The sequence below is a fragment of the Apis cerana genome, linkage group LG12, assembly GCF_029169275.1.
Source record: "Apis cerana isolate GH-2021 linkage group LG12, AcerK_1.0, whole genome shotgun sequence".
Lineage (NCBI taxonomy): Eukaryota > Metazoa > Arthropoda > Insecta > Hymenoptera > Apidae > Apis > Apis cerana.
Genome location: NC_083863.1, coordinates 2,798,281 through 2,824,756, shown reverse-complemented (window position 1 = coordinate 2,824,756; position 26,476 = coordinate 2,798,281). Strand labels below are relative to the sequence as shown.

General features: G+C 16.0%; 1 protein-coding gene across 2 annotated transcripts in view; it reads right to left on the bottom strand.

The window, feature by feature from the left end:
- The window catches only part of LOC108003947 (all trans-polyprenyl-diphosphate synthase PDSS1), a 173,773-nt gene that overhangs the window by 33,100 nt on the left and 114,197 nt on the right, over positions 1–26,476 (bottom strand). Inside the window, exons 2-4 of one of the 2 annotated variants that reach the window (XM_062083310.1) lie at positions 23,178–23,333; positions 9,677–9,810; positions 1,986–2,127 (exon numbers count right to left, since the gene is read on the bottom strand). In XM_062083310.1, the coding sequence (XP_061939294.1) occupies positions 1,986–2,127; positions 9,677–9,810; positions 23,178–23,333 (432 nt within the window). The remainder of the gene's footprint in view (positions 1–1,985; positions 2,128–9,676; positions 9,811–23,177; positions 23,334–26,476) is intronic. The other variant, XM_017066541.3, reaches the window with a different exon arrangement.

The window sequence follows — 26,476 nt, the reverse complement described above, 5'->3', positions numbered from 1 at the left end:
ATAATTATTACAAATATAATATTTCAAAAATATAGAATTGATTAAGAAATGATTAGAAATTTTTTTTTTAATTTATTTATTAATTTAAAATATTTATTTCTTTCTTTCAAAGAGAAGTCAATTTTTAATTTTATAATGCTAAATTTTTCTGGCTTTTTCTGTAATTTTTAAAAAGATTAAGAAAATAAATAAACGAAGCTAGAAGCTAGAAAATTTTTTATTAAATGAAAGATATATAACATATTCATAAAATTTAGATTATTGGACTAGAGTTTATTTAGAGAAATAAATGTAATATTTTTATTAATTTTTTTTTTCAAAATAACTAAAATCAATTTTATTATTTTATTGTATATAATATCTGATCATGTTTTTCATTAATTATAGTGATTTTCATGAAAAATCATTTTGCAAAACATAATCTTTTTTCATGATAAGTAAACAGTGCATGAAATAAAATATTCAATAATATTCAATAAAAAAATACAATAATTTATGTATAGTTACTATTTAAAAGACGAAAACTAAGTGCATATAATAATTGGCTCATAAACTTTCTTTTCACTTTCATTGTTATTTAAGATTATTCTAATAACAATGAAAGAGAAAACATTCTAAAAAAAATTCTACAGAAACAGAAAATATTAAATTATACTATACTATGTTGAAAAATAGAAATGAAACAAACATAAATGTTTATTTTAACAAAAATTCTGAAAGTAATATTAAGCGACATCGATATAAAACATCCTATAATGCTGCCTCTAATTTTTTCTTTTATAAATCATAGTAGATAATAGAGTACTAAAATTTTAAATCTACATTTTATTATAATTCTAAAAAATTATGAAATTATTTACAAAAAATATAATGAGATTATTAAAAAAATATAAATGAAATTAAAAAGGATATATTTAAAACACTAAATTGAAAATAATTGATCATATAACTAATCTATAAGTAAAAATTGTGCATTTTTAATCTTAACAATTTTTTTCTTAAATATTATTTTTGTTAAATATTCGACTGCTGTTTTTATTTTATATATTTTTATATTTTTATAAATTTTATATTTTTATAATCTCGATAAGTCAGATGATAAATTAATGATAAATTAAATTAAATTAAATTAAATTAAATTTTGTAGTAATTTAATATTAAATGATTAATAATAGAATCATTTTTCATTATCGTTTTAGTTATTTTTCAAAATTACCGATCTATACTATAAATTTATTTAATTGACCATTGCATCCATTAAATGCTGATTAACTTAAAAGATTTTAAATACCAAACTATTTAATAGAGTGCAATATTTTCCAATTAATTATAATACTATCCTTGTCATTGGCTAATTATTTTCTCTATCGTGAACAATATATTAGAAACATGCAAAAAAAAGATATATGTATATCTTTATTCTTTTGACTCCTTTACATACTCACACAGGCATAAACACGCGCGTATGTATGTGATATATAATTAAAATGTATAATATAATAAAAATGTATATAATTAAATTATTAGAATACATTTAATAAATCCAATCTTTTAGTATTATAAGATAACATATAATCTAAGTATTGTTTAATTCATAACCATAATTATTTTTTTTTCTATCTTTTATATGATAATTGATTTTATATATTATTATATAACATCAACATTTATATATTATATATTATTATATAATATTTTTTATTAAATTTTTCGTATATTTATGTTTCTTAAATATCATATTTTTTTTTTAATTATCAATATATTCGTCTTGACAATATATTGTTATTTACATAAAGTATATATTTATATACATTGTATAATTAATTATATATATGGTACAATTAATTATATATATATAATTTTAATATTATTTATAATAAAATATTCACGACATAATGTTCATAAATAGAATGTTCGTGTAATGGATATTCCAATGAAAGAAATTTTATTACAATTCGATGTTACATATTTTTATAAAATCTTACCTTTTTTCGACTCCAGACAACATTGATCGAAGGTTTGCCACGACGGAAGCCTGGTTGATCAATTACGTCATCGTGGATTAAGGAAGCATTATGGATCATCTCGGAAATCATCGCTATTTGTCGTTGCGAATCCAAGAGACCACTGAAATGAATCGATTGATTTTTATTCCATTTTTCTAATTCAATGTTTGTAATTCTATTTTAAAGAAATAATTATTTATTTTATTTTTTATTTAGCTCTAAAAACATTGTAAATCAAAACTGAAGTTCAAATAAGAATGATATGATTATTTGAATACTATGAATAAAAAACATGATTTTATTCATATTCATAACATGATTCAATTATATATTTACTGTACACTTATAATTTATATTTTATTTAAATTTAGGAAATATCTTTTAAGATAATTTCTAAGATAAAAATCAATTTTTTTATCATAATATTGCAAAAATAACTATCTATTTTTTTCTTTTTTAAGTTTATTAGATTGTTGAATTTTAAATATATAAAAAGCATGACATTTATATGCAAAAATGTGTAAATATTTCCAAAAAATTTTAATATTATATGTAACAATAATAATGTATGTAAAGTAGAATTATTAATAAATTAATATTAATAATATTAATTTATAAAATTGATATCAATAAGATATTATTAATAATATTAAATATAATAAAAATAATTTATATATTATATTATATAATAATTAAATATATTATATTATATATTATATATTATATTATGTAATAATATTATTATATAATATAATATTAATTTAAATAATTCAATCATAACTAATGATATCTATTGAATAATCATAACTAATAATATATTTTATTTCTATTATGATGTAGTCTATATAGTAAAATTACATTACACAATAATAATAAGAAATAAACGTAATTAATTTAATAAAATGAATATTTTATATAAGCATATAATTAGTATCTTTCACTTTTTTTATCAAAAAGAATTTGATAGTAGAATTAAAGTTTCTGTACTTACGGATTTTGATAGAGAAAAGTGTAGCTGATAGTATATAAAACTAACTATATTTTCTAAAAAATTATAAATTATATTTTTAAAAAAAAAGTAATATTCTATATCATAAAAATTTTATATTAAAATACATTATATTATATTAAAAATAAATTTATTGATTGTATATATTATTTGTCTGTTTTTTTATTTACATAACATACATAATGTATATTATATTCATATAAATATATAATTTGCAGTTTACTTATGATGTTTGAAATATATTTTTTGATATTTCCCTCCGATAATTATCAAACAAAATAAAGTTTATTAAATACTAATTTAGAGGCATATTGTTGTTATTAAATTTTAATAATGATCAAATTTTTGATGAAACATTATTTAATATTTTTTTTATTATACATTTCTTATATAATATAAATATTTAATAAATATATCTAAATACAAAATATAAATATAATAATATAATATAATAAAGATTAATATTTTCAAAATAATTAAATTTTTCTTATATTTATTTCTTATATATATTTTTTATATAATAACAAGAAAGAAAAAAATAAAAATTAAGCATTTTTTCATAATTTAGGAGATATTTTGGCAATAGAATATTATTTAGAATTTCTTAATATCTTCTAAAAAATACATACATTATTTTTTAAATTGATATTTTCCATATTATATATATATATATATATATATATATATATATATATATATATATATATATATATATATATATATATATATATATATATATATATAATTATTCATGTATCAATATTTATATTTCTAATATTCTTAATGAATTTTTTTTATTAAAAATTTTTTTTATAAATAAAATTAATCTTACAATTACTTTTAGTCATTATAAAAAAAATAAATCATAAATTAAATAAATGGCGAATCATAAAACTTTTGCCTATTTTTCATATTTTGTTTCTTATGTATTATTGAAAAAAGAAGAATTTTTTTTAATTAATTTTGATATATATAGAAATTAAAATCTGTTTTCCATAACTCTAATTAAATAACAAAATTGCAATAATAAATAAGAAAAATAACGCTAATAAATGAAAAAGAAAATATAAATTGAAAAATTTAGTTTTTAATTTATTAATATAATTACAAAACATGATAAAAAAAATAAAATCAGAAATTTATAAATATTTTATTAATTTCTATGTACTTCTGTGTACACTTCATTTTCTAAAATGAATTTTTTTTCTATCTTTTTTGTTTTTTTTTAAATTTCTTCTTATTTATATATTTATTTATATATTAATATTTTTAAATTTTTATTTATTAATATTTAAAAAATTTTAATTCAACACTAAAATTATCTAATTTATAATATCTAAGTATTTATTTTACATATAAATGATTGTAATTAAAAAGAAAAATATATATATATATATATATTTATTTATTTTTTTGCATAAATTTTTATCATAAGGGATAGATCACAGAAATTGCTATTTCTTCATAAATTCATCAAATACAATTAAAATTTAAAAAAAAAGAATTTTCAAATTAAATGAAAAATATAATAATTCTAAAGTATAATATAAAAATATTTGTAACTGATTATAAATTTTATTAAAATTAATCATTATATATAATTGTAAAACACTTATGATATTAAATTTGCAGATAGTAACGGATAAAATTTATTACAATGAATTGTTAAAATGATTTTTCGATATCGTCAAATAATAATCAAAGGAACATTTGATTGTTTGAATAGTGATCGACAAAATTGTATTGTATAAGTTTTTGTTACACACTTACTAATTATGATCCACGAAGTCACATATAATATTTTATGATTCTTGGAATATATGTGATAACGTACGTTACGCTAGTTTTCATTCATGAAACATCTCATTCATATTCATTGTCGCCATTTGCCATGCAACGACAAGTAATTACTTTCAAAGAGATTTATGAATTAGAAAGACCGGCCATTCTTTTGATGCTTTCTAACGATATTACTTTTTCTTGCTTATCACAATAATGTAGATGAATAAGATTATTTTTATTATCATATATTAATATCATATGTTAATGAAAAATTAACTTCTAATGTAAAAAACATACTTTTTTTTTCTTTCGTAATTTTTAATTTAAATATAATAATTTGATATGTTTAATTAATTTTTATTTTTAAAAAATTTTTTTCTTTTTATAATAAATATATTATGGATTCAAAAAATATATCATCTAAAATAACTTTTAAAAAATTTTTTTTGGACTAATGATTATTTATTTTTTAAATTATTTTAAAAAGTTATAATTAGTATATTATTATGATAATAATATATAATTATTTTAAAAAGAAATAAATTTATTAGACGATTATGTGTAAACAAAATCTTCAGAAAATTACCATTTATCTGTTAAAAAAAATTGATTTTTCAAACGGTCAAGATACTTTGAATTTATTTTCAATAATAATATTTTTAACAGTTTCAATTTTTAGCAACAATTTACAAGCAAGTATTTTTTTTATTTTTAGAAACAATAAAGATTTTTCAAACGGTTAAGATACTTTGAGTTTATTTTCAATAATATTTTTAACAGTTTCAATTTTAAACAAGTATTTTTTCTATTTTTTCAAATCAATTTTCAATCACTCGAGACTAAGATATAATAATAACGATAATTATTTAAGTCACTCTTGTGCGCCAAATGTCTTGTGATGAATCACTACAGAAATGGAATCAAAGATCCCCCTATACACTGCGACACGACTTATGCACGAAAATTTAATTTGAAAATTGTCATCCAATGCGACCATAGATATTTTTACTTCCCTTTTGTTTATATTTTTGTCAAAAATAACTTTGAAAAAAACTCGCGACAGTTTTTTCAAATAACTGATAAAAATTTAAATACAGTACAGATTAGATTAATAGTTAGAATCAAATTTAGATTAAAAATCACGAAATTCAATTAATCGTTAATCATAATCACAAATAATTCATTCAAATTTATATTACAATATAAACAATTGTAATTCTATAACTATAGATAGTCCTTCGATAATATTCAATTCAGGCATCGTTTTTTATGCAATATTCAAAATCATGTAGTTAAATTTTAAAATTGTTATAAAGAAAATAATTATTTTTTACAACTTGCTTATTTGTCAGTAATCAAAGTAATAAAATAAAAGAAATATTCTGAAAATTGATTAAAACATAAGAGCAAGAGAATAAACAATAAGGAAGAAAAATATAAAAATCTATATAAATTTTAAATCAAAAATCATGAAAAATTACGATTTTCATTATTTTTTAATATTTGCAATATTATTATTAACCAATTTTGTTGAAATTTTTTGTTGAATATAAGTGACATCTATTAAAAAAAAATCTATTAAATTGCTAATGTATTTTTTAGATTTTCATTAAAAATTTAAATAAAAAAATATAAAAAATTGATTTTAAATTTTCTTTATAATTTTGACAAATTGTAATTTTTTTAAGATATATTTTACATATTATTAAACTAATCCTTCTAATTTCTAATCTTTAGAAATTAATAAAAATAAATCAATTTTTAAATCTAATTTTAAAAAATTATTGTCTTTTAATTTTATGATATTTTTTATTTTATGATAAAAAATATTATAATATATTAATTTTTTATATGTTATCTGTTTTATATTTTTTTATATGTTATATATTTTTTATATGTTAATTATAATTTTTATATGAAAATAGGTACTTAAAATTATTTTAATAATTAAAGTTACTTTTATTATTTACGAATTAGTTAATTAATTATTTAATTAATTATAATTTTCAAATATTTTGTGATCTAATAAAGAATTTTTAGAATTATCATCTTTTAATATAAAATCTTAATATAAATCTTTTAATAAAAAAATTATTATAAAAATTGTAATAGTAAATACAATATTATAAATAAATACATTAAAATACACTATTATTTCATTTTTGTCGCAAGGTAAAAATTATCTCTCCATTATTGCAAAATACAAATAAATTCAAGTAAAGAATTAAAACAAATCAAAGATATATACAATATAAGCGAAATTATTTGATCATGTAAAATATTTTATTTTTAATAAAAATAGTAATAAAAATTATTTTAAATCAAAATTGAATAGTTTTGAGAACCACATGTTTTAATATTATTATTTTTTTTTAATGGTATATAAACTTATGAAAGTTAAAATAATAATATCAATAATATCATGTGTATAAGATTGTAGAATAAAAATCGTTGTTTTAAATATAATAGCTTATATATAATAATAATAATACAAAATCAAATTGTTGTTTGTTCCTATATTTAAGTCGTTCCTATATTTTGAGAAATTGTTAAAATTAATTTTCATAAAATGAAAGCATTAAACAAGAAAATATTATTCTTCTTATTTTTATATACATATAGAATTATTTTAAAATATTTTATAATATATCATAAGAAAGATTCATGTAAGATTAATTATTATTTTTTTATATTTTAAGCCAAAATCAATAGAAATCAAAATTTTAAAGAAATATTTTTTTAATATATATAAAAATAAATAAATAAAATATTATTTTTATAAAATTGAATAAAAATTAATAATTTAAAATGTTAATAATGTTAATAAAATAATATTTAATTGTTAGAACAAAAAATTTTTATTCAAATTTTATTATTATAAATATAACAAATAAAAATTTATTCAGATAAATTTTTAGTTCTAAATAACATTTAAATAATACTATATGACAAATATATGATAACATTATCGATTGATAACATTACCAAATGATAAAAATATATGAAAATATTTTCGATTCTCATATATAAAAAAAATTTTAAATTAGATTTTTTTCTTATATTATAAATGAACTAAAATAATACAGAATAATAAATAAAATAATAGATACTAAAATAATAGATAATAAAATAATAAAATAATAAAAATAAAATAATATATAATGAGATAAAATTATTTAGTGAACAATAAAAACATAATTTTTAATTGAATATCTCATACTGAAAATCAAGATATGTAATAAGTGCTTTAGAACATATACAATAATAAAATTAACATTATTTCAAAGTATATTATATAAATAATTTAAATTTATCAAAAAAAGATATTACTATTTAATAAAAAAAAAAAGTGAAAAAGAACGATAAAGAATAAAAATTAACTTTGTTTGATAAGTAACTATAAGCAAATTAATACTAAGAAAAGATAAAAAGATAAGAATAAACAAAAATAAGATTATTTTTCATTCGTTTTTAATTCTCAATTTTTGTATTTTTCAATTTTGTTATTCTCAATTTTAAATTTTATATCAAATCATGAGATATCAATTACGATGAATTTTTAAATTGATAATTAATTTCTGAGCATATAAGCATTCAAAAAAAATCAAAATTCATTAATGTATTAGCCTATATGTTTTAATATATAAACTTTTGTTTCAGTAATTTAAAAATTTTCTAAAAATTTTTTCAACTATTAATAATATAAATTTATATTTTTAATTTATAATGATTGATTCAATATGTTGAATATTAAAAAGACATTTATAATGATATATTTTTTTATTTTGATTTCTGAAAATAATAATGGATATATTGCTACTATATTAGGATTAGATATAGGCATCTCATAATATTCAATGTATTTAAGAAATCATATAAATAACATAATATGATTACAAATAATTTGAACACTATTTTTTGTATACAATAATACTTTGTGATTGATTCTCATCTCATTGAGAAATATATAAAAATGTAATGATTGCCTACATATAAAAATATATCATTTTTAATGCAATATTAATATTTTATGCATACTTTATTAACAAAGGATTTTGAACCAAAATTCTATATATTATATAATTCTATATAAATTCAAATATAATTCAATTATAAGAATATATAAGAACATTGAGAATTTGCTTTAAATTTATGAATAAGAAAAATATAAATTAAAATACATTAACATTAAAATAATTATTTTATAGAACATAAATAAAACATAAATATTACTTTAGATTTCGAGGGCTAAATTTATTATTAATTATTTAAATTATTAATTTTTAACGTTTTTATAAATATTAGATTATAGCTTGGAAAAGGAAGAAGATTTATTGATATATTTTAAATTTTACTATATTGTGAATTTTAAAAATCTGAAAAATTTGAAGAAGTTCAAATTCATTGTTAATACAAAAGACAATTGCAAATCTTCAAAAACAATTTTTAAAATTATCGAAATAATAATAATAAAAATATATATATCGAAGCATAGATTCCTGACTTTTGATTGTTTTGACCATCCATATCCTGAAAGTTTATTTTAATTGTTTAATTTAAAAATTTAATTAATATTTCATTATAAATTATTATATAAATAACATATTAGACATTTGGTCCAAAATTTAATTATACAAAAATCAAATACGAATGATATTTTATATTTTTTTCAATATCTGAAATTGATTATATAAACATCTTATGTTTTAATTATTGAATTAAACTTTATAGATATGTTTAAATTATTCACAAATAATTTATAAAAAAAAACCAGAACATTTTATGATGAAGACTAATTTCATAATTGTAACTGAAATATCAAAAATTTTATTGATGAGTTTGAAAAAATTTAAAGAAAAAAGAATCTTTTTAAACTCACTTTCTTTCCTTGTGATAATTGATAGCCCGTGCCATGAGAATCGCTACCATCGGCCGCAATGCTTTTCCTTTACCATCGAAATAATATGTCGCTATAGTTTGTAGCTCCTTATATATCGTATTCCTGATGAGTTCCTAGAACAATAGCAAAATAACTTTGACTTCGGAAAAAAAAATTTTCTTCTGAACGTTAGAAAACCAATCACACATTTTTGTTTGTTTCTTTATTTCCGATTTATTTATTTTAGTAATTCAGTTACATGTTCGCTTTAATAAAATTTAGATTTGGATACATTTTATTGTAAATGAATGTAATCTTAATATTCATTTACAAAGAAGATAATCTTAATATATATATAATATAATATAATATATAATATATAATATATAATAATATAATATAAAATAATAAATTATTTCAATTGATTTTTATTTATCTATTTGTATCTTTATTTATATTTTTATTTTAGAAATAAAATTTTGAAGTTTAATAAAAATTCGAGAAAAATTCGGAATTTGAAATTCAATTGAATTTTGAATTAATATTTATTTGAATTATTCATTTAAATAATAAGTTCTTGAGATAAAATCTATTAAGGATATTTTAAAAAAGTTTTCTTAAAACTTATTTTAAAATTATTTTTTAAATTTATTTGAAAAATAATTTATTTGTTAGTTTATCATTTATTATAGTTATTTTTTAATTCTTATATGTAGATTATAAATTTTTATACAAAATTTAATTATTATGAAAAATTATGAAAAATTAAATTATTATAATAAAAAAATAAAATAAATAAAGATTTCATAAATATCAAAATACATATTATATTTTGAATATTTTATGTTTTTTTTATATCATATATGTAATATTTGAGTTATCTACATTTAAATTTTATAAATACATAAATATTTAGTCATTTGAGTTCGATGAAAATAAATAATTAATTAATAATTAATTTCTTAATATATTATAGTAAATGTTTAATTATTATCAAATTTTTATATTATTTTTTCTGATTAAAATTATTATATAATTATTATATCTTTATTGTCCAATAATTTGAAAATTATAAAAATTAGAAATAAATTTTTCATTAACATGAATCTAGTTTCTTCGAATAATCATATTATATTTTTATTGATACAAAATTTATTTATTATTCTAATTTTTTTTTCAAATTTGTTCTTAGCATTTAAATGAATTTTGAATTAATATTTATTCGAATTATTCATTTAAATAATAAGTTCTTGAGATAAAAAATGATATATTTATATTTTATTACCATTTTATTTCTTGTCACTATATCACAATTAAAAATACAATATATTCTAATATTCTAAATTAATATTTTAAAATTATTATACAATAATTTATATTCTTCAGATTTTTAAAAAATCTCCAAATAAATCATATATATAATTTAAATTAATGTAAGTTAATATATTATAATTTAAGTACATAAATCATATAATATAATTTAAGAATATTTTAAGTATGCATGCGCAAAAAATTCTATTATAATCGCATAAGAAAATATATCTATTGAAAAACGATATAATAGACATTTCTAAATTATAATAATTATATTAAAAAAAACAAAATATACAAACAAAAAACATTCATTAAATGAAAATACATTAAATAAATGATATAAAATGAAAAGATAAATTTCATTTTATCATTAAATCTATTATTAAATATTTCATTTTTACATATAATATAATAAATATTTTAAATATAATAAATCTTGATTTCATATTTTTATATTATATTATATTTATATTGTCAATACAATAAATAAAGTTTCAAAAATTGTAAATTTCTTCTTATAATATATAAAAATGAATTATTGATTTTAAATAAAGCCTATAAAAATTAAATTTATGTATTTTTTCATTATTAATATAGTGATGATAATATTTTATATATTAATATTTTGTATGTGTGTCACTTAAATTAAGAAATTGGTATATTTTTGAAATAAAAAAATTATGCATTATTACAAAAAAATATAGAATTTGTTTTAAATAAATATTATTATTTACTTTATTTGCTTTTGTTATCAAAAATTTTATAATTAAAATTTTTATTAATATATTTATTTTTCTCAATTTTACTATTAAATAATAGAATAGCGTTATTTTTATTAATGAAGAAATTTTATTATTAAAAAAAATTTACAATATAAATGATATTAAATTAATTAAAATTGTGTCATCTGTTGTTTGTTAATACTTTATTGTCTAATATTATATTTATTATTTATTAAAATAAATAAGTTATTTTAATAAAATTTATTAAATATAAAAAAATAGTAAAAAAAAAGAAAATTTAGAAATAAAACTAAAAAGAGAATATTATAATTAGCTTTACATTTTTATTTTACATATTTTCTTAATGATTAATTAATAGAAAAATCTAATATTTATTTTTTTAATATTTTCATTATTAATAACAATTTGTAATTGATAATAATTAATAATAAGAATGAAGAGATATTAAACATTGTACGCGTGTGCATCTAAATCAATTATCAAATTAAAATTAAAATTTTCAATAATATTATTCTTTCTATCGAATTGAAAATTATCTTTCAAATATTTATTATACAACAATAAGAACAAATATTTCGCAAATAGATTTCAAGTTTATCTAATTCAATTCGAATCTTCTATAAATATTATGGAAAATAGAAACAATATAATATATTTGAACTTATACTTCATCAAATAAATTCAAAAATTATATTTCACCATAAATTTCCTGATTCTTCTGACCTTTCTACCTTTAAAATCAATTATATTATCTTTTATATAAAATTCAATTTTATAATTCTTTTTTTTTATAATAATTTCTTTTCTATGCTAAAAAAGAATATTAATTGTCAAAATTAGAACATATTACTGAGAAAAAAAAATTGATTAAAACCAATCATTATTTTTGGATAAAATAATTTATATCAAATATATTATTTAAAATCTTATATAATTCTAATTTCGAAAATTTCAATAAATGTCATTTATTAAAGATTTTTTTTAAATATTTTTTTTGTAATATATTATTATATTTTATAAATATTGTATTTTAATATTTAAAACTTATAAATATTTATTCTAAGATGTAATGTCAGTTTGTATAAAATGAATAAATTTTAAATATAATTATTGAAATATTATTGTTTTTAAATAGTATTTAAAATCTATAAAACAAAATATAGATACTGATATTGAATTGGATTTAAAAATATATATATATTAAACTTAATCTCTTATACTTATAATCCATATATTAATCGATGTATGAAATTTAGCAAATCTGATCGATCATGTGAAAAATAGATATCAACAATGTCTCAATGATTCAATCAAGCGATGGATATGATAGATTTTCTCATGATATTTAAATAATTCTGTATTACCGATTTAAAATTCATTTGATATAAAAATAAAATATGCATATAATATCAAATTGCATTGGTATCACAACAAAGCTAAAAATATTGAAATTATTCGAACTATATATCGAGACTTCAAATATTTATTCAATATTTTAGTAAATACATTAGGAAATTTAGTAAATACAAAAGAATCTAAAAAAAGTGAATCTCAAGATCACATATATTTATTAATATTAAGTATGAGAAATAAAAATAGAATAAAAACATACCGATACATTCAAAATAGAAATAAATTGCAAATATATCAATTTTAATTTTTTTTGAAATGTACTTTAAAGACTCGAAACAATTATCATTTACAATTTCTTTTGATAACAATTATCATTTACGATTTCTTTTGATATATAATATTATGATTCTTTGTCTAAGAAACAATGTGCTTCAAAAGTAATAACTCAACACTAATCCAATTCCTATTACGTCAGTTCAATTATATTCTTTCGATACTATCATACAGTGTTTCCTAACAGATATGTCAGGATTATAATAAAAGTATGAAAATATGAAAATATCAAATTAGATTCTAAAAAATGTATAAATATATATTTTATTTCGAGATTTCTGAGAATTTAAAAAATCTAAATTATTTTAAAATACGAATTCAATATTTTTAATATTACGATAACAAAAAAAACAAAAAAATAAATATACGATTATTTTCTAATATTTAAAAAAAATTTGCATTCAATCTTTCAGCGTGAAACATAATTTCTGTAAAATTAATTTTTGAGATATAAAATTTTTTATTTAATATAAAGTGAATAAAATAATAAAATTTTAATTTTTTTAAAAATTTTAATTTTTTGTTTATTTTCATGTATTTAAATTTTTTAATCTTTCAATTATTAATTTTTATTATATTTTTATTTTATAATCTATTATAAATTTATTTATATTCAAAAATAATTTATTTGTATTTTATATAAAACAATTTTATTTTTTTATATTATTTGTAAAATAAACAAAAAATAATTCATTATTTCAAATAAATTATTCATTATTTCAAATAATTCCAAGTTTGATTTAGAAACATTGCTACGATAGAACATTTGATTGAAATATTTTAGCATTCTAGACAATATTAATTCGTTTGACATTATAAATTTATTTTGATTCAATAGAGGTGTTACATATTTTATTCCAAACTAATTATTAATCGGGCTCCACATAAACAATCGATGCCTATAAGACAATAATAATTGCGTATATGTGTCAAAACAAAATGAGGCACAAATCTATGATATAGGAAGAAAACAAATAGCGAAAAAGGCGAAGAGAATATTTCGAATTCCAACTGCGAAACACGGCTGAAAGTTCGTCCTGGAATTTGGCCAAAGTCGAAAGGAACGCTCGTTAACTGTTTTGCAAACTACGTCAGTGATACTTTCCGCGTGGTCATCAAATCATGTGATCGGAAGCTAATTGACGAAACTGATATAGTTAGTAAAAAAAACTTATATATTGAATGTCTTATATCGAATACTTTTTTGATATAAGATTCATTTGATATTATAATAATTCTAAATCTTTTAAAAAAAATTGGATCATTAATTAGTCAAAATTACACTTTTGAATTTTTTTGTTTCTTAAAATATTTTAAAAAATTTAAGTATTGTATTTAACGAGTGATTTTATGTTCTAATAAAAATATTGAATTTTTTCATTCAAAATTTTTTTATATTTTCTTCAAAATATTAAAAAATTTTGAAATATTTAATTTAATTAAAGATTGTATACTTGAAATAAAATAGTTTTGATAAATAGTTTGGATTTTTTTTCAAAATTTTAGATAAGGCAATTTGGATTATTCATTGAAAAATTTCATTTTTAAATTTTTTCTATTATGAATTTTTGGGGGAAAAAACTTCAAATATTTGAATCAATATAGTTCTAGGTTGCAATAAAAATATTGATAAATAATAGTTAAATAAGTTATATTATTTCTTTTTTATTCTGAATTTTTGAATAATGTATTTAAAAACACATTGGAAAAATAATATATCATAATAATATCATAATCTTTACTTATATATTTTATTGAAGAATATTTCAAAAAATTATAAAAATTTTAGAAATCTACAAGATTTTAATCGGAAAAAGAAATTTTGATAAAATTAAAAATTAATATTCGATAAAATAATTTTAAAAATATACAATACTTTAAATAAATAAACAATTTATTTTATATTAATCGATATTTTTAAAATAATTTTTAAAATATAAAAAATATTTCGAGGCCTAGATTTTTTTTTCTTATAATTTAATCTGATATAAGTTTATATATATTTAATTTATATATTTTCTTTGAACGGTTTCTAGTTTTAGATTTATTTTTCTATCTATTAACTTAAGGAAAGTAGAGTGAAACGAAAAGTCGTATTCTTTTAATGCATTAATATCGGCGAATCTTAAGAATCGGAAAACACAATACTATATATCTTTTCTTACATATATTCTAAAATTTCTTTTACATAAAAAATTAAATTTGTGCAAGACTTTATCAATTTCATGCATTTCACACGATATTGTTATTCTATGTATATAATATTGTTATTCTTTGTAAGAAGCGTATAAAATAAGTAGAATAAATTTCTTTCAGATTTTTTCATATTTTTTATTTTATATTACAATCACTGATCCATCACTATTCTTCTTCTTTAAAAGAACAAATTTATATGAAAATATTTTATATATTATATGAAATATCTTATATCTTTATATCTTATGTAAAATATTATAAAATTGAATTTTTATAAATTATTTCTGAAACATAATATATTATAAATTCTACATAATTTTTTTTTAATTTTATATTATATTTAATATAATATATTTATATTTAATCTTTTATTAATTTTATTTAGTTAAAAATTGGACGATTTTTTAATATAAAAATATATGTTAAAATTTATATAATTATTTAAATTTTGTCTAAATTGTTTTATTATTGAAAATTATTTAAAATAGCTAAATAATGATCATAATGATCATAATATTTTTATATAATAAATTGAATAGAAAATTAAATTTTCGAAATATTCAGTGATATATCTAGTAATTCTATTTATTGTTAAATCTTTAGATTTTTGAAATTTAGAACTTGAAATTGAAATTCAATACGTACTTAATCAGTGATATATCTAGTAATTCTATTTATTGTTAAATCTTTAGATTTTTGAAATTTAGAACTTGAAATTGAAATTCAATACGTAATTTGAATTAATCTGAATTAATTTCAATATCTATATTTTATTTCATAAATTTTGAATATTTTTAAAACATAATAATATTTCAATAATTATATTCAAAATATATTTATTCTATACAATTTCATATCGGATTTCAAAAACTTGCAAATTTCGAAATGATATTTGATATTAAAAAAAATTAAACTTTTCGAAATTAGAATTAAATGTTTTAGAAATTAGAATTAAATAATATGATCATATAATGCTTATAATTTTTATTTATTAAATTTGTAACTACTTAAAAAATAATATTTTATTTATAATATTTGTTTTTAATCATTTATTTGTTGATGGTTTTTAGTGTTTTAATTTTATTTCTCTTTTAATATTTTCTAATTTTAATCTCTTGTTTTTGCGAATTTATATATTATATATTTATTTTGACTACAAAAATAATTGAATACAGATATATTATTAATATATTCTAATTTTTTTATTTAATAACAAATTATTTAAAATAACTCAAAATAAATCATATATCGAAACTATATATTTATTTTAAAATATTTTCTCTACTTTTTCTCTTACAAATTTTAATGCACACAGTATAAAAAAAAAATTCAATAGATAACTTAAATATTATTGAGTATTCAAAAAAAATCTCTCATAATATTTTCCTAATATTTTATTGAAAGAAATTAAAAAGAATAAATCAAAATTATTAGAATTTAAAAAAAATAAAAACATTCTTCATAGAAAATAAGAAACAATGATTAAATAATAATAAATGGATTTTATTAAAGCGAAACATTATTATATTAATCATAACAAATTTCATATCCAGAAAAATCTTTTAATTAAATAAAATTGAATAAAAAGTAAGTAATAAATGATATAAACTTTAAAGCATTTATATGTATTAAATATATTATTATTTATTATTCTTTTACAAAATAAATATCTATATATATTACAAATTGTTTAATTTTTAAATAATTTATATTTATATTTATATAAATTTATTTTTTCTCAATCAAATAAATTTATCCTCCAATTAATTTGAATAATTAATTAATTTATTTGTAAAAAAATAAAAAATCATATAATAATCATATTTGAATTTTCAATTACATTTTATTTTCAAATCTAAAATTTAAAATTACTTTTTAATCTTTCTTAAACCAATAGGTAATAATTATTATATTCATCAAACGAAACAATTAATTGAAATTCGCATATCAATTAACCCCAAAAAGCAAAACGCAATATTAACAATAGTGATAGCATGTAATTGACAAGTCAATGTTATCGCATTCTACCGTCGCGACGAGAAAAAGTGCTTTCTAAACATGTTTGTACGTGAATACGCAAATACAATTGTTAGAGCCTAGACGATCAAGTAAGTAAAAGTTCTATTCTCGGCCGTATATGCAGACCGTGAAGTCATGGGCTGCTTTCGCTGATGTGATAATTACATGTGAAAACGCAATGTTCCTTGTTATAAATATTTATAATTATACTAAATCCAAAATTTTTATTCATTTTTTTTCCATTATTTTTTTGATTATAAATTTTCTGTATTTATTTTTTGTTAAAACTTATGACAACTTATTATATCATTTATCATTTTTAATAAAATCGAATCATTTTTTTTTAAATTATTTTATTTTATTTTTTATACAATTTATTATACAATCTATTTTTCATTATTAAAACTTTATTATTATACTTCACTATTTATTTCATTTTTTTAGCGATTTTCCTAGCGAAAGAATAAAAAAGATAATTAAAGATGAATACTTATATACTTTGATATTTTATCTTCTATAAAATTTTTTTCGATAATAATTTATAATAAATTACATAAATAATAATAATCTACACATAATAATAATTTTTCGAGGAAGGTATATATTAAATTAATTATCATTTAATGTAAATGTTTAATAATGAATCTATTATTAATAATTATATAATATAATATAATATTATTAATAATTAACCTACGAAATTAAAAATATAAGAATTATAATATATTTTTATCGTGAAATATATATTTTTTACTCTATAGCATTCTGCACTTTATCTATTATAATGCTTTCATATGTTCCTTTTGATTTAATAATTAGGTATTAAATATTATTTGATTACATTTCCAAATATGTTTAATTTATTTAATGATAAAATAATTTCTAATCAAAAATGATATCGTATTTCGATTTACTGTTCGATTGTTGATTTCTTAAATATCGAAACAATTTAACTATGAAAGATTTTTATTTTTTAAATATTTTTAATAAAAAAAGATTAGTAAGAAAAAGTTTTTAATTTTTTAACCTAAAAAAAATCAAAAAAATCTAATCCAAAAATATGATTTTATACAAATTTTTTATTATTTATTATTTATTACTATATTTTATTTTTTATTTATTATTTATTATTATATTATATTTTATTTATTATTTATTATTTCATTATTATTATTGTTATGAATAAGAAATGAGTCAAATTTATGTCAATTAATTATTTAAAAATAATAATTTTAAATAAAGTATTATTATTTAATAATTTTATAGATATTTTGATTGAGATTATATTTTTTACTTAATAAATTAAAAGAATTTGAGATAAAAAGAATAGTTAAGAAAATAACAAAAAATTAATTATTTAAAGAAATAGTTTTTATTTCCTAATAAAAAATGCGTTGAATAACTTTTGAGAAGAAAACGTATTGAACAATTAATATAATAATAATTATACCAAGCATAGTAATAGTTATTATCATAATAATATTAATTATAAATTAAAGTAATAATATTAAACTGCAATAATAATATAAATATTTGTTAAAAAACTAGTTATTTTCATCGAATTCAAATAAAAAATAATAGCATATAATAATTTATAAAAGAAATGAAAAATAAAATATGGTTATCTTTGAGGTTAATTAAATTTCAATAAAAAAAAAAAAAAGAAAAAAATATTTACCTTGAATTCGAATAAATAAATAGTATAGTATTTGCTGTAATATAAATATACAATTTATATTCAAATTCGATATATTTTTTTTTTTTTTTTAATATAAAATGATTTAATTTTTTCAAATAATATTTTCATATAAAAAATATCTCGAATTATTTATAATCATTTGCTCAAATAATTGATGGACACTTAAATTAAAATCTTATAATAATTTTTTTAACAGAATAAAAATCACAAATAAAGAGGATATAAGATAAATAATTATCTGATAAATAATTTATTTTTTTCATGATAAACATAAACGTTATAATTTAATATAAAAAATTTAATATATTACATTATTTTAAAATTATTTTTTGAAATTATATAAAAAATAATTTACTTTTGAAATATGTTACAGTGCATGTGTGTGTGTATCTGTATATGTATATACATTATTTTTTGAAATTATATAAAAAATAATTTACTTATGAAATATATTACAGTGCATGTGTGTGTGTATCTGTATATGTATATACATTATATTGTGTGTACTATAATATTATTGAAATTAAATGATTTATTTAATATTTTATGAAATAAATTATTTATTGTTTGCTCAAAGATAATCATATTCTATTTTTCATTTCTTTTATAAATTAAACATTTCTTCTATAATTATAAATAAATTGAAAATAGATTAAATTTTTTTATATGTATTATATACGATAGTAAGATTTCAATATACTGCATTCTAATAATATTGAAATTTTATTTACACTATTATTATTTGAAATATTTTTTTATATTTTAATAAAAAACTCATTTCAAAATAATATTAATATTATGATATTTATATAAAGTGAAATATTTGACATTTTTTTTATGATTCCTATAAAATTTGTAAATTCAATTTTTTAGAAAATAATAAAAATGATTTAGAAAATAATAAAATGATTATTTAAATAATTCAAAAATAATGCTATATACAATGAAATTGTATAAAGTTTGAATATCCGCAATAAAATAGCATAAAATTCAAAGTTCACATCGAAAATATGAACTATGATTCAATTCTGACTCCGTGAATCTTTGTTTATTTATCTTATTCGTTCTAGTGTTTTGTAAAAACTGTATATGCTATCGATGTTATTTAAGTTTGTTATAAAAGTATATTTTATATCTTTTAATGTCTTGCTCAATAATGTGAGATTCTTTATTATTATTCTTCTCTATTAAGAAAAAATTCTGAATTGGAAAATTCATCCATTTTTTTCATCCATGTTTCATCATGTTTTATTACATGAATAGAACAAAATGGTTTTGTCCGTGCAAAACTGTTTTGCCGTAAAGCATTCAAATTATTACTTTTTATATTTTCATATTTTATTGTGTTAAATCTAAAAATTTTTAAATCCTTAATCATAAGGATAAGATTATAATACATTAAGATACATTTAATATTAATGCTATTGAGCAAGAATATCAAAAATATGTTTCTGTTCATAATTAAATAAACATTAAAAATAAAATAGCATATAGACCATCAAAAATAGCAAAAATTATTGTACTATTGACGATAATACAACTGATGATAACTATTATTTCAGAAAAAAAGATTATTTTTAAAATCCTATATTATTAGAAGAATAAAAATATTTATTTTTAATTATTTATTTGAAAAATTTATTTTTCTGGATTCTATTTATATGATTTCACAAACGAAAATTTACATTATTGGATAACAAAAAAGAAATGACGTAAATCAATTGATTTATTTACTTTTTTTTATATGTACGATTATATATATATATATCTTCTTTCGGCTTTGAACCATCACTTTCCTGCTAAAACGAAATATTTAATAATTCGCAGAAAATCGATGCAATTTCTATCAAAAATGGTATCAAAAAATTGATTTTAATCATGTTCAATTTGCCTGAAAGAAATGCTCCATATAAGAATAGAATTCTTATATAAAGAAATTATCATAGCACAATAAATTGTTTATAAAAGTTTGTCATATTAAGAATATGTATTATTTACAGCAATGACATTAACTTAATTTCTATGCATTAAAATGAAATAAAATGTAAAAACAAAAAATTATTTATTAAAATTATTATATTTTATTCATGTCTTTTAGCAAATTATTATATATAGAATTATCTTCTATAATGAAATTAAAAATGTCAAAATTAGAATTTTATTAATAAATAATATTTAAAATATTGTAAATATTTTTCTTAATTTTAATAAAATTAAATTCAATAATTTAATTTTTATTTTTATCAAACATTATTAAATATATAAAATAATTTTAAATATATAAAAATAATTTTAAATAAAAAATTTCTTAATTTAAAATTATAGATTATAAAAAAATCATCATAAATACAAAAACCTTGAAGTTTTAACTTAGTTGCAGAATTTAAAATCTGTTGAATTTCAAACAATAATAATTATTGTTACTATTAATAAATTTCAAACTAGAATTACATAAATTAAAATTTATTAAAATTCAAATTGTTGATAAAATAAATTTTGTTTTTTAGAAAAAAAATTAAAAACAAATTTTTTAATTTCAAATTCAAGATTTGAAAAACTAAATTTCAATTCATCTTTAATATTCTTATTTAATTCTTCACTAAGAAACATTTTCTTTCACAAAACAAATTATTTATTATTTATTATTAAATATTTTTAATTTTATGAAATGAATTTTATAAAAAAAACGAAATTAAAATAAATAATATTATTATATAAAAATTTGTTTTATAACATAATTAAGAAAAATTATTATCAATAAACAGTTTCTTCAGAATTATTTTTTAAAAATTAAAAAAATATTTAGTTTATTATATATTTCTTTATCAAAATAATAATATAATAATATGTAAGTTTTTTGATACAAATGATAATAATTTAAAAAATTTGAGTCATTTCATATTTATAAAGTAAGTAAATTTTATTAAGAAATTTGTTAAGATTTCCATATTTCCTGGTAATTAAGCTAAACTAAAACTAAGCTAGACTAAGAAGATAGAATATATATATTGTTAGAAAGTTAATGTATGAAATCCATTGATATTAAAATAAAATCTAGAAAAAATAAAATAATAATAATAAAAAAGAAACGAAAATAGAAAATAAAAAGATATGTTAATTGACATATATTTTAATTGATAGTTACTAAGATGGGACGTAAAAACAAAATTTTCTTTTATTATTCATAATTTGTAATAAGCAAGAGTTAATTTTCATAATAATATTAAAGCCTAATATTAATATAATATAATAAATAATAATAAAAACTATAATTATTAATCTATAACTATTGAAATTTAAATTTGATTAATAAATTTTTTAAAATGCTACAAATCTCGTAAAAATTATTAATTTTATTAATTTTATTTATTTAATAATTTACAGTAATTTAATTTTTATTTTCAGCAATTAATATTTTTATATAATACTAAAATTATATTAAAATAAAGTTATATTATTAAATATAAAATTATATTATTAAATATAAATATAAAATATAAAATTATGTTATTACGTAAAAATAATTTTGGATAAAACAATTCGATTAAGATTCAAAAAAATTATTATTTTTATAAGTATTTTTAATATAATAATTAATATTTATATTATCATACATTTATATTATCAATATTAATACAAGTGATAATATAATAAAAATAAAAATTAAAAATAAGATAAAAACTAATTTTATGTTATTTATATACTAAATCTGAATTTAATAAGATTTTTCAATATTAAAAAATAATAAAAATAATTATATAATTTTTTCATTCCATTTTTTCATAATGAATATAACAACATGCAAGTTATAAATTATTCATCTTTCTGATAAATCTTCACTAACCTCTCGTATATCATCATAGATATCTTTAAGGTCATCCTCGAGAAGTCGATACGGATCAATTTGATCCGAATCGTATAAAGATCCGGGCAATTGTGTTTGCATAGAGCTCATCATCCTTACGATATTCGTTTTGCTATCTCGTGTGGTCGTTCTATTCTGCATGGAAAAAGAGAAATTCATTGTTAATGAAATAAATGTATTCGAAAAAACTTTGATGTGATTGTAATTTAAAAATCTTAACGTAAATTTCATACATTTCAATTATTTAATGTATTATTGTTAATATTAAAGGATTTTAATAATTATATTGAAAATATTTATAAAAAATATATTGTGTATATTATTATATTTGAAGTTATTATATCATAATGATAATAATAACATTAAATTTTCTTATTTATTAAAGAATAAAAAATTTTTGTGATCGGATAAAATTATTAAAAAAAAATAAATAAATTTCTTATGAAATATATTTTTTTCTAAATATATAAGATATAATAAAGTATCTAAATAATTCTAAAATAATTAAATATATTGAGATTTTAAATTTAAATTATTTTTTTGGATATTTTATTATTATTTAAATATATTTATTTATATATATATTATTTAAATATATTTTTGTAATTAATTTATTAAAGTTGAAATATATTATAAAAAATTATATATTGACTTATAGTACAATAAAATTACATTTCCATTTTTTATGAAAAAAAAATAAATAAATAAATATTCTAAATTATAAAATTACTATTAAGCTTTTATAATAATTTTGTAATTATATAGCATTTTCTTTATTCTTTTATTTATCAATTCCGAATAAAATAAATTTTTATATAATCACTGAAATGTAATAAAAATAAAATAAAGTAAATTATATTATTTCAATAATCAAAAAATTTCATAATAATGTAATTTTGTTAATAAAAATTTTACTATTAATATTCTTATTAAATTATATTATTAAATCAGTTGAAATATAATACAATCAGTAGAATATAGTAGAATATAGCATAAAACAAATCGTATCAATTATAATAACTCAGTATGCTTGTAACTATCAAATGTTTATATAGTGATTATTGTGAATAAAATCTAAGGCGATAAGACAAATAGAACATTTGTTTTATGAATGTATGAATACATTGCATGATAATATATTAATAAATAGCGTGAGCATATCATTTAGTCTGATCATATATCGTTATTTACTACTTTGTGTATTACTATATGTTTCATATATTATTGACTTTACTACTTAAGATAACTGGATATTTGTCTAAATTTTTTAGTAATAATATGAAAAATATAATCATAATTCTTTTAAATGTTTTATACAGGAAATTAATAATAAAAAATTATTTTTATATAATTAATTATTATGTGTTGAAAAAATTTCGAAATAAAAATTTTTAGTAATTATAAAAAAATATCTCAATTTAAATGATGAATATTATCTTTTCAATTTTTTCTATAAATATAATTGCTGCTTATTTTTTAAAATATCATAATGCTTTTCAAAATATTAAGAAAAATATTACTACAATACAATATTAATATAATAATATTGCTAGCAAAAATAAATAATGAAATTTAAAACGCTTTGAATTAATTTGAATCTGATATATATAAATATTAAAAATTAAATATATTAAAATTATTATTAAAATATTTTATTTCAATATTATTGAAATATTAATTATTATTAATATATCTATATTTATTATATAAATAATAATAAAAATAATAGCCAACTTTAAAAGAGTGTTTTCGTTATTGATTAAAAATAAAATATAATTTATAACATACACAACAAGAAAAAGAATAGTAGAATATTCTTTAATTATTATAAACTCTAACTTAATCAAAATTTAAAAAAATATTATTTAACTCACTTTAACTGAAATATTTAAATAATATTCAATATTGAATATTATTAATAATAATTAATAAAAATTATAAAAATACTTTTTTAATATTATAAGTTTCTATGTGAATTCTTAGAACGTGTCAAAGATATTGTCATTATTATTTTTATATTATATTTTTTGTATAACATGTATGTTTTCTTTTAATTAATAATGTATATACTTTTTTATTTATTTTTTAAAAAAATTATTGTATCTGTTAAATTATATTTTTAATACAAAATTTTAATGAAAAAAAATAAAACAAATATTTAACATAATTTCCCAATATGTTTCTTTATATTATTTGTGTTATAAAGAAAATTCTTATATAAAACAATTTTCTACAATGCGTAATATATTAACTGCATTATAATACAACGGAAATTTACTTATATATGAAACTAAGACTAAGCAACAATTTTAAATATAAGAAAATATTATTTACAACAATATTTAATATATTTCAAGACTGTTGGAATCTGTAAGATGTATTTTTTGTAAATATTTTTTGTAAATAATAAACTTTTATATACATAGTATATACTTTTATATATATAATACGAATATACACAAGATTAAAATTATTCTGAATTATTCTATTGAAAAGATTCCACGCAAGTTATGTTCGAAACAAATATCGATTATGTTTTGTAAATTTGAAAGTGTTTGGAGCGAATGTTCCAAGATTGTTTTAAATATTTTAAGATGAATCTATAGGTTTTCATTAATCTATTATATTCCACTATATTCTATATTCTGCTTTAACGTTCCAATATTATTATAATCCAATATTATTTCCAATATTATATTTCCAATATTTCCAATATTAATGTTCCAATTATTATACACAAATTATATTTATTCGTTCAGAATTTGAGTCTTTTTTGAAATTATAAAAAAGTCAGAAATGGGACCCGAGAAAAAATTCATCTCTTGGGAAATGATCAATTCCGAGTAATCTTTTTCCAAGCGATATCTCTGGGAAGAGAAGAAGAAATTTCTTTAGTGGATAATAAGACAACAAATTTCCCGCTAGACTTAGACTCCTAGAATTATCAATAGTAATTACTAGAGTTCATGACTCTCAGAGCAATGATTTTATATATAGTAACATATAGTAACATATTGCTCGTTTATAAATTAGGAGACTTTCCAACTTTCTAAGTGCTTAAGGTTAAATTTCTAAAAACTACAAAATTCTAAGAAATATATTTGATACCATAAAGCTACCCATTGTTTGGACTAACATATTATATTTATCTTAAAATGAAATTAAAGGAAAAATAAATATTTTATTTAATAGTGAAAATAAAATTTAATTCGAGTGTATAGCATTTTACATATTAAATGAAATAATATTTTTTAAATAATATTTATTAATATATATAT